The sequence below is a fragment of the Aegilops tauschii genome, chromosome 7, assembly GCF_002575655.3.
Source record: "Aegilops tauschii subsp. strangulata cultivar AL8/78 chromosome 7, Aet v6.0, whole genome shotgun sequence".
Taxonomy (NCBI): domain Eukaryota; kingdom Viridiplantae; phylum Streptophyta; class Magnoliopsida; order Poales; family Poaceae; genus Aegilops; species Aegilops tauschii.
In genome coordinates this window covers 196844336-196859934 of record NC_053041.3, presented here as the reverse complement: position 1 = coordinate 196859934, position 15599 = coordinate 196844336, and the positions used below count along the sequence as shown (strand labels likewise).

The following is a 15599-nucleotide window of genomic DNA, read 5'->3' as shown; positions in this document are numbered from 1 at the left end:
GCCAACAATCGTTGTTGTTTGTCATTGCTAACATACAGGGCAATTACGAACGCAATATGAATATAATCACTTACATGCAATTCACTAGAAACATCGTTCAAATGGTTCACCTAATTTCTTGATTGTTGTTTTTCTGTCGCATTTACGAGATGAGCAAACGGCTTATGTGTTGCAAAAAAAGCCATGGCAGTGATCATCGTCAAGGCAAATACTAATGTGGTACAAACATAATCATTTGCAGACGGTTGACAAAAACAACCCTTCAAATAGTTTTCTTAACTTTCGGGTTGCAGTTTGTCTCTTTACCAATGGCGCAACGGTTCATTATAAAAAAACTTGACCAAGAGAGATTAGCACCTTGTTTTTTGAAACAAGGATCACCCCACAATCGGTTTGTATTAATTACCATAACATAGTTTTACATTCGTTATTAGCACTTGTGGCTTGTTTTTAATTAACAAGGAATAAGCCTTCCACTAGAAAACCAAGAAACAACCAAGGAACACACCCTATGGAGCAGGTGTAGTGGGACTAAACATCACAGATGATATAAATAATGAAATTTATAGTAAAAACAATAGTTGCATGCATATATGTGTACCTGTATAACACAATAATACACTGGCCTGAATGTAAATTTCGAACAAGCATGCACATTTTGACCTTATTCCAGGATGCATTTGATATACTTCATTTTAGTTGAATTTATTTATGAAGTTGATTATATGTGCACTAATTTCCTTTGGTTTTTCTTCGTTAATGAAATGTGTGACATCCTTCATTATCACCACATCATCCAGTAATGGAACAAACTTTTTGAAGCCTCCTTTGTTTATGAAATCTTGTGCCCCCGCAGTATTGTATGTTAGATCCAAATCACCAACAATGAACTTGGTTGGTACCGTTATCTTAGCTTCGGTCCATGGTGAAGTTAGATCCCATGTCCTGCATAGAAACAAACCAAATATGGTGGTTTAGACCAAAACATTGTGTGGTGTCACTGAGTCATCCTAGAAATACTTTTTGTGACTATTTCTTTGGGAGATCTAGAGTAATTATGTCTCTACGAGTGTATTGCGGATGACATACACCATTGATTTACAATAAAACTTAACAATGTGGCATTTTCACCAACAAAATAGAGAAGTATAAAGTTTTGGGCAAGTAAATGACAATATTAATATATCATGTGTCATAAATTACAACGTTTGCTCCATTATAGCAAAAGGTGAACTTGCTTGTGAGACAGCCTTTACAAAATTATGGTAAATATTTCGTGAAACACCTTTTGGAGAAACCTTCTCTCACTCATTTAGTCACCTCTAAATGGATTGATTATTGTTTTTGAAAAAGCAAAATTTATAGTATTGTGTATATTATTAGTTTTGTTATCCAGAACAGAATTCAAACAGAATTGTGTATGTATGTATGTCATTTCGAATATTGATGATATATCTGATTAGAAATCCAGTCCCTCTTTCTCCCAAAAAAATCTATACCTGTAAAAAATATCATTATGCAAAACATTTAAAGCCTTGAATCATATTTTAAGTTCAGATCCACATGTTTGTGTTAAGGTAATAGTTAATTATAATTATCCATAAGGTTAGAATATAAAAGGAAAAGATTCCAAGGTAAGCAACTTATAATTACTTATTCAAAGCACGGTAGTAGTTCAATCCCCCGGTGAAACCAGACTTGTCAAACTGGGTCGTGTAGTACTTGATGTCCTCCTCCGTGATCCAACTCGGCAAGGGCACCTCCTCATCTGGTGAGCCCCATCCGCTCTTCGGGATGAACAGTGGGCCAGGAGTTCGATAAGCGAAAAACTTTCTTAGCACCAACTCTGTACCAAGGCGCCTAAATTCTGCTTCAGCTGCTCCAGGCTCCTATAAATTAGAAGTAGCTCAGTCATGATTTTTGAATGCAACTCAAGAGACAATATGAGAGTTGAAAATGAAATGACTTTAGTTAGGGCATCTTTGATCCACGTGATTCTCAAAAGCTAGGAATAGAATAAAATGCAGTATCACATTGTTATGTCATGTTGAACTCTACATGTCTAAAGAACTATAAGAATATAAAATAAAGAGTGTTTGGCAATATACAGATAAAGGAAGTGTAATAAGTTGTTTGAGTTGATGGAAAGTTCTCTAAAACATAATGCAATGCCATCCTTAGGATTTTTTTTCGTTGGGGATTCCATTAATCCTAGGATTTAAACAACATACATGTGAAAATTCCTAAGGATAAAATCCTCCTAACATCCTATGAATATCCTTTGAGCCAAAGAGCCATTATAGCCTCACCACACTAGAGAAGATGCCACATACGTGATAGGGGAATAAAACATTTCGTTCCTTCATCACAAAATTACACAAGAGTCAACCAATCTTATGGAATAGTAGATTGATAGAAACAAGAAGTAGTAAATAGAATGGTAACTTGGAGAGTACCTTCATCACTAGCATGAAAACACTTTTAGCTAAAGAGGAATTTAATTTTTTTACATTGTATAATATGTATCTATTACAGACTCAATTATTAACTAAATTTTGGAACAAGTGTCAAAGTTTCGTTCCGGCAGTGCCGTCAGGAGGATGGAGAGATTGTTCGAAGGAGCGCGTGTGGTATAATTGGAATGGAAGATGTTAGAATGAGAGGATTTGCCCAAGATCGGGACCTCCGGGAAGGAGGTAATACCCTACTCCTGCCTTGCTTGTCTTTAGTTCCAACAATGGTCGAGAGAGATCTAAAGGATCGCTGGCGAGATCTTGTCTTGTGCTTATAACTCACCCTACTGGTGGCTCAGGGTGGCATCCATCCTAGGGTTTTTTCTCTCTTCTCTTTCCCACTGAGCCTTTCCCTAACCTTCGCCTTGTATACCAACGTGGCTAGGCTTACATTGCTTAACTTGATATGGATCCAGGGTTGACTACTCGGATGGCCTCGTGTCACGATGTCATTAACATTCAAAATGTCACGGAGTCGCTTCAAGGCCGACGGTCGAGCCCATGTGCCCCTATAAAGCCTGGGTAGCTAGGGCGGGTGAGGATAGGAAGCCTTGCCCTTATTCCAATGCTTCTGTTTCTCTGGACCCAGTGGTGACTTTGTTTTCAGTGGGAGAAGAATGACCAGCTGGGGGTTTGGAGCAGATGACTCTGACAGGTAGCGATGAAGATAGGGCAGGCCTTCCCCCTCCCTCCCCGCAAGGCACAGTGCTGGTGTTCTAGGATTCCCTCCCTCTATGATGTTTCTTGAACGGAACAATGTTGCTGTCGAGGGGAACATGGAGTCCTCCAATTCTTCCATGGCCATGCCCTCCGATTACCTTGCCGTGGACGAGGTGGAGAAGAAGGATTTGGGTATCTTATATTACACGCTGGCAAACATGAATCCAAGAGTTGTGCCTATGTCAAGGGAGGCCACCTAGCGGCCTAGAAGGAGAGGCGTCGCTCTGGGCTTTCCTCGACAGTGTCCTTTGAGTAATAGTTTTGTGACATGGTCTTTAGAGCATCTGGTTCCGCACGAGTGTCAGCCTCTCAGCTGTTCGTCGCCTTCACCGAATGGCCCACCTGATTTGGAAGACGAAGCTGCCCAGGACGCCATTCCATCGTGTGCGGCACTCAAGCGCATTCAGCACGGGAAGGATCTCCTTGCATCTGCTGAAGCATCAGAGATCAAGGGGTACTCTCGGGGTGGAGGTGATGCTCCAGAGGGCAAGGTGAGCATGGCCTCTTCACGCTTCTCAGATGGGTTACCTAGCATCATCCACCCTACTGGGTAGGGACGCCGTGGACGAGAGTTGCTGGCGGGTAGAATACAGTGTATCCAGTTGGCTCCCAGCTGGGGGAATCTGGCTAATGGCCCATTGTTGGGCATATCATTAATTCATTTACAGTATTGAGTGGCGTTTGGTAGGCCGATGAAGTCTTCCCCCAACTAGTGTCCTGTGGTTAACACCCTCACTTATCGTCGAGAACCGTGTCCTGAACCATGATGCATGATGCCTCTCCTGGGAGGGGTTTATCTTTCAACCCACGAGGTGCGCGGCGTGATCACCCTTCACTCAGTGTGCCCGCATAGTTGAGGACCCAGTGGTCATCTGTCAGAACCCTATATGAACTGAAAAGCCCACCTCCTGTGGCTATCTAGGGCAGTGCAAACAATGAACATCATTTCCGTTGTGAAAACGAGGTCTTCCTCCTTTGGGATGCCCAAGTGGTCATTTTCCTTGCTATTGTTAGAGTGATGGCGCACTCGAAGAATCCTTCACCGCATGGTACAACATTCCTGGGCCTTGGCCAGCTCAGGTTTCATGTGTTTTACTGCATCACATTGCCAAAAGACGAAGATGTAGCTTCTCAGGCTGGACTCCGTTAGCCCCTAGCCAGCAATTGGGATGCTCAAGACATTGGTCTCGAGGCAGGAGGGCCCTAACCCACTTACCCCTTTCACTCATAATGTATCCGATCGGACATCTAGCGTTCGGATACTGGGTAAGCCCGAATGCACGTTGTTGACCCACAATGATGCGCTTACCCGCTTACCCATTTAGATCAGGTTGAGTATCTGATCGTATCCAGGGATGAGGGCCATCGAGTGTTGGGACATTGGGTAACCCCCGGTGCACAAGATTCACCCACGGTGATGCACCGAAGGCAAACAATCCCATCTAATGGAGCCCCCTATCTGGGGAATTTGAAGGCTATGTCTTTGTATGACAGTGACTCACTTGGGGATTGGCACTCGGAATAGTAATCTTGTGTAACGGGGGTGCCTTTGACGAGCGTGAAGTAGAGCCTGAGAACATCAGAGTACCCACCCTGGCATGTTCATGACTTCACAACTAAGCACATTGGTCCATCAGTAGCCTAGCACGCCGGAAGTGACTAGGAGATTTACCCTTCCCAGGACAAGAGAATGACGAACACAGGCAACCTTTCATTGATGGGAGAATGGACCAATCGACGGTGGAGATGGAGACTCATATGTTGTCCAGGGTGCCAGTGTGCATAATGTTCATGTCGATCCCTACATCCATCGGTACATGTGGGTCCATAACTCATGAGATGAGGGGTTCCAATGCCAATGGGAAAACACCAAGCCTCATTGGCCCGATCTTTCCACTCGGGGTAGACATCTTAGCCACCACAAGAATTGCACCAAAGTGGGCCCATGCACCAGGAGCTTAGGGCTTGAGAGTTTGCCATTGTATTGGTCCTCGGTGGTACGTCGACCCTTTACGATGGACCAAATCCTTCTTAGGAGATCATTCGCGGGAGGCACTAGGACCTCCTTATCACCATCCCGGGTGAACGCTCCGGCTAGACCCCCCCCCCCCCCCCCCCCCCCTCCTTGCGCTGGCTAAGAAGATGACAATCTTCAGTTCTCTGCCTAGAGCTTGGCCCGTGAAGTCTGCACGCCTCGCCCACCGTATGATGAGGGATATGTTAGGGCTTTGGGGACCACATTTTTGCTTTTGGGGCTTGTCGAACATCCTGACGGAAGGAGTCCGAACGCTGCCTCACATGGGTCTCGTCTCGGGAGCGGCGAATGAGCTCGGGGTCGATGGATCTAGAGGTGAAGGACTCGGATCCGCTGACCGCCATGCCGGAGACGGTTGGAGATCGCCGGACCGGAGTTTGGGTGGCAGAGGGGAGTGGAGTGAAGTGGCTTGGGCTTGGTCCGGCAAGCGAGTGGGAAGAAATATATGTGGGGTCGAGCGGACCAGCGTGGACCAGGTCCAACGTGACGGACGTGCCCGGACGCCCCATATTTGAACTCGATACGAGTGGTGCCGGTCAGCCTGGGCGTTTGATAAGCCCACCTGGGTCGAATTTTCGTGATCGGCCAGTAACCGGGCCGTCTGCCAGGGCATTTGAGACGTCCGCTGCATATGCTCCGAGGGGTGCTGGATTGCTTGATGGTACGAAGATCGAACAATAACTGTTGTATGTGGAGCAGTTCCGTTCAATTTATGTTTATGGTCCTTGTTTGTTTTTCTTTACTTTGGTTGTACTGATCTGTACAGATCGTTGGTTGTCGGTGATTGTGCCAGGATCCTTAATTGGGTCATCCATCGGGGATTGGATTTGCATGCTTTACAATTCTCTTATCTAATGATGCATATATACGGCTCATCCGCATGGTTAAATAAAAAACAATAAAAAATACTAGTCTTGATGAATAAGTTGTTCGCGTAGTTCTAGGTTAACGATTTAACTATCTAAATATGTATTATATGTCACAAAAAAATATATTTTTAAAAACTACATCCGTATAAAATTCTAGTTTTTAATGACATATAATATATATTTAATTTTCTAAATTAATGATCTAGAACTACGCGAATGATTTATTGACCTAGACGGAGGTAGTAGAGTTTTGCATTGTAGTATCTTACATACCTGGAAGCGGCAGACGTAGTAGTCATCCCCGTACAGAGCCCTGAAGCCGTCCACGGGCTTCACCGCCGGGTTCCGAGGGTTGAAGGCGACGCTCAGGGCGACCAGTGCCTTCACCCTGTCAGGCCGGAACAGGCAGAGGCTCCAGGCTATCAAGGCGCCCCAGTCGTGCGCCACCACGAAGACCTGCTTCTCGCCGAGGGAGTCGATGAGCGCGACGAGGTCGCCGACGACATGCAGCGCGGTGTACTGGTCCGGGCCGCCGGAGGGCGCGTCGGAGTCGCCGTAGCCGCGCATGTCGGGCGCGACGGCGCGGTAGCCCGCCGCGGCCAGCGCGGGCATCTGGTGCCGCCAGGTGTACCACAGCTGCGGGAACCCGTGCAGCAGCAGCACCACGGGCGCGCCCGCCGGCCCGGCCTCCGCGACGTGCAGGCGCACCCCGTTCACGTCGACGTGGCGGTGAGTGATCACGCCGTCGGAGGCCATCTCTCGGCTAGGGAGCGGTGCCGGACTGACGATGGAGCAAAGCAGGAGCAGCAGAGCTCGTTGAGGCAGAGGCTTTGATGGTGGGATGTGGCTGGACGCGACGGGCCGGACCGGCGTGTGGGTGGATCGCACGCGGGGGGTACTTGTTAAGAGGGCGACATAGGGTGAGGGGGTTGCGTGTTAGGCGACTCAGCTTTAACGCAGTGATGTTGCGAGTCCGTGATGTTGAAGCCCTGTCCTTCGGAATCGTGTTCCGCATGCCCGAGTGTTGCACGACATCTCGCATCCTCGTGAGGGTTCGTTCCCTGGTGCATGCACAGGCTGCCGGCTCCGGACGAAATTTTGCCACAGGCTGCACATGTATCTTTGTTTGCACGCACCTTACTCGATAGTGATGTTTGGTTGATTTCAGTGGAAATCTCCGGACGCCCGGCACTTGATCACTTGAATTATTTTTTTAGGGTGATCAATTGATATTTTGATAGTGATTTTTGGTCAATTTCAATGGAAATCCCCGTACGCCCGAAACGTGTGGATCGCTGTAGTCTTACGGTGTGACTTGAATTCTTGAACCCAATTCAGTCTTTAAAGTGACACGTGCACGAATCGAGAATCACCGGCCAATTCTCGACTTCCGTTTGCACCTGCACTTGTACAGGAGTGCGATTTTGTTTTCCCCTCGGCACACAAACATCATTATTAGAACAAGATGACACTTGCTCGGAAAAAAAAAGATGACACGCTCTCCTATTTCATTCCAAGTAGTCCCTCTCATCGCAAATCTATCTTATAGCGCACCTTTCTTTTCCAATATCATTGAAGGCATACAAATGTAAGCCTCTATTTGTCTGCAAACACGTCTCAACATGTCTCCGGATTGTCAAGTCGGTGCGGATGGTAAAATGGTAGGCCATAAATATAGCCTACTCATTTGTTTCTCTTTTTTCCGCCAAGTCATCTTTCTCAAAAATAATCAAAAATAAATAATACGATGCAATAATAATTTAAATATATATATATATATTAAATCTAAACATCAAGTTTCGAAATAACAGCTCAAATTAAAAATTCACTTATTCGCCCACATGCTCTAATTGTTTCCCTAAAGCACCGAGAAATGCATCATGTCACATCCCACAAAATTTAAATTATGATGTGAACATATCATTCATAAGCATGCCACGATTTAAATGCATTTTCGGTTTGGGGATAAATTTGGCTATTCTATAAACCCTAATTTAATTAGAGAATTATTTAAATGGTCCATATCGAGTCCATTTGCAGAAATGAATTTCCAAACATGCATTGGGTCTGGAAATATTTTCCTATAAACTATAATAGCCCTACTGTTTTTGTGCATGTTTCTGAATTTTTAGAATTTGAATTCGTATTATTTAAACATAATTTGAATGGGTATTATGTAAACCCAATGCAAATTATAGGTAAGATCTGTTAGAAAAGGAAAATGGCTACTATTCACTGGGATTAACAGTGCAGACCAGCCGGCCACCTCACCCAATTCATATCATATTAGCATGGCCGAACCGGTAGGCGCAGCGCGGTTAAGTCATGCACAGATGATGTGTATCGCCTGCTGCGACCGCTAGCAACGGGCACGCAAATCAATCGTGCTACACGCGCTTGCAAGCTATAGCCGATTTGGAAAGTTTTCGGACAGGGTTTTCTTTTATTTTTTAGTATTAATTTATCACTGACTAGTATGTCTGTGTGTTGCAAATGGGAGAGTAATTTTTTTTATCCAAGCCATTGTTCTCATTTCGATTCAATTTTGGTTTTGAATCGTAATAATGATGGCGTGCACCTACAACAGGCTCAGATAGCAACCGGTCGGTGTCGTTCGACATTAAGGAGACCGCGTCTATCAATTAAGTCTATTTAAGAAAGTATATATGTGACACCGTCACATGTAGTGGATAAAACATAAATATCGGTTCCAATAATAACGTTCATCACTATCACAAGAATTGTTTGGATATTTTCAAAATAAATCTTCATCTACTTCTGATGTTCATAAATTTTATAAGTGTATGTATTTGCTACAAAAATTATTTGTGTATTCACTATAAAAAAGAATTGTGTAGTCCGTTGGTAAGTACGTGTGTGGATTTCGCCAAAAAGATTGCATATGTAGGGTCTTCGATCATAGGACATGTACAGAGAGAGAAGCTGGTGGAAGTACAACATGCCTACGGATTGTAATTGATTCGTTGTAATCATTCCCCTCACTCTGTCCTTGCTAGGCAGCACAGAGCGATATGTGTTGCACATTCATTTGCAATACAAATCGACGCCTGTACGAAGTAATCACGGCTCATGCGCCATTTATTTAGGTTGCATCCTAAATAGTATTTTTTTAATTAATTAATAGATAAAAATAACATCCTATTCAGATTCTACATACTCTTTTAATTAAATTTCATATATAACATGTTGAAATTGGAATTAGGGTTTAAAATTAATGATTATTTTGAAAAATATTTATTCCAGATGTACTGCGGGCTGATTGACCCAAATATTAGGGGGTTTTATGTAAACACTTATAAAATTCTTGGTTTTCCGTTTTCTTTCCTTTTTCCTTTTATAATTTTGTTTTTATTATTCTTTTTCAAATTAAAAAAAGTAAAATTCAAAATCCTCAAAATATGTTTTAAATTTAGAAAAAGATAAATTTTCATTTTTTGTGATTTTCCAAAAATACATGAAATTTCAAAAAAATGTTTACTAATTCAAAACAGTGTTTGGAATTTCAAACATTGATTAGAATTTCAAGAGAATGTTCAAAAAAATTTAAAAAACGATCACATTTTTTAAAAACGAGTTGGGGTTTCAAACATTGTTCGTAATTTTAAAATTTGATCATTTTTCAAAAAAATTATTTTTCTAATTGGACTTTTTTTAATTCATGGAAATTTTCAAATTCAAACTTATTTTCAATTGATGAACTTAATATTGAATGTATGTTTTTTTAATTTCACTATAAAAAATGATTTGCAAACTTTTTACAAACACATTAAGTTTTTTGAATTTATGAATTTTTTTCAAATTTGTGAATATTTTCTAATATTTTTGAAATTTACAAATATTTTTGGAAATTATGAACTTCTATAAAACTTTACTACTCCTTCCTATGATCCGTAAAAGTGTTGCAGTTTTGAACTAAGATTGAGCTAATCCGAGTTCAAAAGGGTGACACTTATTATATATCGGAGGGAGTAATATTTTTTAATTTGTCAAAAAATTACAATTTTTTACCTTCTTCCAATCATACCCTTTTTAAATTCAAGAACATTTTTGAATCGCAAATTTGTTTGAACATTTTTTGGTTTTTGTGGTGTAGTGGAGAAAAAGAGAACAAAAAAGCCCAGGAATCGTACCTACCCTACTATTGGGCTAGCCCACACCATGTTGTGAGCGACAACTCCATCGGGCGCCCCTATGTCTCGCTTTAAGCGAGACAGGTGGGGTGGCTCGCGCCGGGTGAGCCCTAGACGGGCTGGCCCAGCAGCGCGGGAGGCCGCGACCTGTTATTTATTTATTAGTGCTCTGTCTCAAAACAAATTATTTATTAGTGCTCAAAAAATTTATTTATTTATTATGTTTTCTGTCCATTATACTTTAAAATATTCTACGTACAAAAAATACTCTTCAAAAGCAAATTTGAAAAATGTTGCACAAGCATTTGAAAAAATGTTGAATAAGTATTAAAAATTGTTGAACAAGAATTTGAAAAATGTTGAACAAGTATTTAAAAATGTTGAATAAGTATTAAAAATGTTGAACAAGTATTTGAAAAATGTTGAATGCATAGTAGAAAATGTTGAGCGAGTATATGAAAAATGCTGAATAAGTATTAAAAATGTTGAACAAGTATTGAAAAAATATTGAATAAGTATTAAAAATTGTTGAACTACTATTTGAAATTTTTTGAACAAGTATTTGAAAAAAAATTCAAACACTTATTCAACATTGTCGGTTACTTGTTCAACATTTGTATACAAAAAATGTTGATCATTTATTAAAAAATGTTTTTGACATATACAAAAATGTAGAGTGAAAAAACAAACATAAGATAAAAACAAAAAAGGAGAAGAAAAAATAAAACTAAAAAAAGGGGAAGAAAAAAGAAAAGAAAAAGAAAATGAAAGAAAGAAAGAAAGAAAGAAAAGAAAGTTCAAAAAAGAATGAAAAAACTGAGAAGAAAAATAAAAGAAAAGGAAAAAACAAAACATAAACATAAAAAAAAAAGAAATTGGGTGAAAACCAGATCTTCGCTTCACTTCTGTTTGCACCCAGCTACTTAGCAAGAACCCAATGCTAGTGTAGTGGTCAGGAGCGAGGCGCATCATCCCGAAGACCAGTGTTCAATCCTTGAGTCCTCCACCTTTAGCTCTCGTGCACTACATCGCGGTCGCTGCGGAGGATACAGATCAGCTCCCCTAAATCTTCGAAAAATCCAATGACTCACACCGTGCATGAGCTCCGCAACGACTGCCAGGTGGGCCTAACCTCATCGTCGTCAACCTCTACCCGATTGCGATGATGCAGCCCATGTCACACGCATGCCCAGCACGATGCAGAGCCCCAACTGCTACCCGAACCACGCCGTTAAATATCCTTGTCGCCCTTGACTGAAGTAGCTCGCAAACCATCAATTACCACCGCCTATGTGTCTACTCTGGCGTGTTGGGAAACATAGTAGAAAGCAAAAACATTCATGCCTATGAATAAAACCCAGGACCAACTATGACAATGTAACGCCCACGACGCGGCTATATCTCCCACATGTCGAGGCACGACTTAGAGGCATAACCGCATTGTAGGTATTGTCGCAAGAGGGTTATCTTCACATAACCCCATGTAATGAACAAGAATGGGATAAAGAGAGTTGGCTTAATATCGCCACTTCATACAATACATAAATTAATTCATACACCATCAAAAATCCATACATAGACCGGCTACGATCAAATCCAAATGAAAAAAAGATAACCCCAAATGCTAGATCCCCGATCGTCCCAACTGGGGTCCACCAGTGATCATCAGGAAACGAAACATAGTAACGACCACGTTCCTCGTCGAACTCCCACTTGAGCTCGGTTGCGTCACCTGCACTGTATCGTCGGCACCTGCAACTGTTTTGGTAGAATCTGTGAGTCACGAGGACTCAGCAATCTCACACCCGCGAGATCAAGACTATTTAAGCTTGTAGGAAGGATGGGGTGATGAGGTGGAGCTGCAGCAAGCACTAAGCATATATGGTGGCTAACATACGCAAATAAGAGCGAGAAGAGGAGCAACGCAACGGTCGCGAAGCTAGAAATGATCAAGAAGTGATCCTAAAACTACTTACGTTCATACATAACCCAAACCGTGTTCACTTCCCGGACTCCGCCGAAAAGAGACCATCACGGCTACACACACGGTTGATGTATTTTAATTAAGTCAAGTGTCAAGTTCTCTACAACCAGACATTAACAAATTCCCATCTGCCACATAACCGCGAGCACGGCTTTTGAAAGATAATACCCTGCAGGGGTGTCCCAACTTAGCCCATTATAAGCTCTCACGGTCAACGAAGGATAAACCTTCTCCCGGGAAGACCCGATCAGTCCCGAATTCCCGGTTTACAAGACATTTCGACAATGGTAAAACAAGACCAGCAAAGCCGCCCGAATGTGCCGACAAATCCCGATAGGAGCTGCACATATCTCGTTCTCAGGGCACACCGGATGGGCAAGACGTCGGGTTGGCATAGACCCTGGTTGCCCAGGGGGCGCCGGACATCGCCCGGTTTGGGCCAACACTCGAAGGAGCACTGGTCCGGGGGTTTAAATAAAGATGACCCTCGGGCTCACGAAAACTCAAGGAAAAAGGCTTAGGTAGCCAAATGTAAAACCAAGGTTGGGCCTTGCTGGAGGAGTTTTATTCAAGGCGAACTGTCAAGGGGGTCCCATAAATCACCCAACCGCGTAAGGAACGCAAAATCAAGGAACATAACACCGGTATGATGGAAACAAGAGCGGCAAGAGTGAAACAAAACACCAGGCATAAGGCCGAGCCTTCCACCCTTTACCAAATATATAGATGCATTAATTAAATAATAGATATTGTGATATCCCAAAATATCCATGTTCAACATGGAACCCACTTCAACTTCACCTGCAACTAGCAACGCTATAAGAAGGGTTGAGCAAAAGCGGTAACTTAGCCAAACAACGGTTTGCTAGGAAAGGATGGTTAGAGGCTTGACATGGCAATATGGGAGGCATGATATAGCAAGTGGTAGGTAGCGCAGCATAGCAATAGAGCGAACAACTAGCAAGCAAAGATAGAAGTGATTTCGAGGGTATGGTCATCTTGCCTGCAAGGTTCTCAGAGTTGTCGAAAGCTTGATCCTCGTAAGCGTTCTCAACAGGTTCCTCGTTCACGAACTCGTCTCTCGGCTTTACCCAAAGCAAGAACACAAGCAATGGAACCACAATCAATCACGGTGCAATGCACAAGCAACATGATGCAATACATGCATGATATGCGAGATGTGATATGTGATGCATATGCGTGCTCCGGAAGGGAAAAGATGAACAAGACATTAACTTGGCAAACCAAGTATGCCGCTGGAAAGATGAGATGATTTCGGTCGAAATCGATATAAAGATCACCGAAAACAGATGCACGGTTTGCAAATGGCAAGCAAAACAAGAATGACACAATTCTGCAATTAACAGCATGATAGCACTTAGAATACATCAAGTAACTATGCTACAGCACCCCAACATAGCAACAAAGCATATGGCAGTGATCTACAAGAGATGCTTGACAAAAGATGAACAGTGAGCTACGGCTAGATCACAAAATAACAGGTTCAAACAAGCATGGCAAAAAAACAGAGCATGGCATTAACAGAATTATGAAGGCATCTTTGCGAGCTCGATTCACTCGTCACAAAGAAATGCATGACAAAACAAACATACCTACAGCAAGAAGACATGTTCGTGAAGCTAATCATGGCCAGAGCAAGTTCATAGCATGCATGGATCACTAGCAACATCCATGGCAAAATTGAATATCATGTTAACAATCTGCCAGGAACATTTTATAGAAAAAGTAGAGCAAGATTAAGACATGCTAGGGCACTCCATAATTACAAACAGGGGCATTGGATGGATAGAGCACAACTATATGTCCAAAACATCCTTACTGAACATACTCAAAAGAAGCACGGATCTCACTGTACCCACATGGATACATGGCATAAAAATAACAGCAGGAAAAGACTTAGCAAAATTCTAAGTCCCTGAAAACATAAACATCACGAAGCCTAGTTTGCATGCTTGTGCTAGTCACCACATAGATCACAAAAATACATGGCATACACACCTGTAAATATGGCATGGCATAGATCAAAACACATGTAGAGCTCGTGCTCAAAAGATGCACACATCAAATGCACCAAAAATAACAAAACATCAAGTTCTGATAAGTAACAGCAGTAAACATCATATAGCACTTTTTCAACGAAGATTTAGGCATCAAGCTGAGCTCAAACAGACATGGCACAATGGAGCAAAATGAAGAGCATAACCTGATGAACATTTCGATATATCTTGCGCATGAAACGGAGCAGCACACAAAGAGTTATGGCATTATGAACATGGCAACATAATGTGATAATCTCAGGACTTGGAGGATTTCGGGGTCAACCTTTTCCAGATCTAGGGTTCTTCGTGGGCACGCGAACCGAGGCGGGGCCGGAGCTTCGCCGGAGTTGGAGGAAGGGGCGTCCGGAGAAGAGCTCGGGGGGAGGTCGCCGGGGTTGGGCCGGCCGGATCCGGCGAGGGGGAGGCCGGGGCGTGCGGTGGAGCGGGCGGAGAAGGCGTGGAGGCGCGACGGAGGCGGCGGCCGGCGTCGGTCGGCGGCGGGGCACGGGCGGGGAGCCGGCGGCGGCGAGCGGCGGAGGCGGCGGGGCCCGGGCGGGGACCCGGGCGGGGCGGCGGCGCCGATCTAGGCCGGGAGGGCCTCCCGCGGGCCCTGCGGGCTTCGGCGGCGGGGGCGGCGAAGTGGGGCGCGGCTCGCCACGTGGCGGCGCGCGGTTGGACGAGGGGACGGCGGCGGACGTGTCCGTCGGTGGAGGAGAAGGTTTCCGGCGACGCGAGGGGAATTTCTAGGGTTTCCACCGTGATCTTGGAGGGGAAGATGCATTTATATAGATAGAGGGAGTTAGGAGACTCCAAATGAGGAGCGGTTATCGCCCACACGATCGTGATCGAACGACCGAGAGCATGGAAGGTGCTTAGATGGGTTATTGGGCTGTTTTGGAGGGGTGTTGGGCTACAACACACCAAAGGCCTTTGCGGTTACCCGGTTAACCGTCGGAGCATCAAACGACCTCCAAATGGAACGAAACTTGACAGGTGGTCTACCGGTGGTGTACCAAGGCCACTTGGTAAGACTCGGTCCATTACGAGAACGTTTAACACCTGATCACGAAAAGAGACAAGAGGGGTGCGCCGGTGCGTGTGGGAGTGTCGAATTGCAAAACGGACAACGGGGAAAATGCTCGGATGCATGAGACGAACACGTATGCAAATGAGATGCACATGATGACATGATATGAGATGCATGACATGAACAAAATGCAAAAAGAAAGACAAAACCGGACCACGAATGGAATATCATAACACATAG

General features: G+C 43.7%; 1 protein-coding gene across 2 annotated transcripts; it reads right to left on the bottom strand.

Annotated features, from left to right (window-relative positions):
* Window positions 1-526: 526 nt before the first annotated feature.
* LOC109763498 (epoxide hydrolase 3) lies at window positions 527-7039 on the bottom strand. Of its 2 annotated transcripts, XM_020322345.3 has the most exons (3): window positions 6411-7027; window positions 1654-1889; window positions 527-945 (listed from the first exon to the last, which is right to left on the bottom strand). In XM_020322345.3, the coding sequence occupies exons 1-3, from the start codon at window positions 6891-6893 to the stop codon at window positions 696-698; spliced, it is 969 nt and encodes a 322-aa protein (XP_020177934.1). In that variant the 5' UTR covers window positions 6894-7027; the 3' UTR covers window positions 527-695. The 2 variants fall into 2 exon arrangements, with proteins under 2 accessions (XP_020177934.1, XP_020177935.1); XM_020322346.4 differs by lacking the exon at window positions 1654-1889 and having other exon boundaries at window positions 6411-7039.
* Window positions 7040-15599: the final 8560 nt, after the last annotated feature.

Excerpts from the sequence above, each read along its gene's own strand:
- LOC109763498 (XM_020322345.3), bottom strand. The coding sequence starts at position 6,893 with ATGGCCTCCGACGGCGTGATCACTCACCGCCACGTCGACGTGAACGGG. Across the intron at positions 1,890-6,410 it reads ACTACGTCTGCCGCTTCCAG|GAGCCTGGAGCAGCTGAAGC; the intron begins GTATGTAAGATA and ends TCTAATTTATAG. Across the intron at positions 946-1,653 it reads TACTACCGTGCTTTGAATAA|GACATGGGATCTAACTTCAC; the intron begins GTAATTATAAGT and ends GTTTCTATGCAG.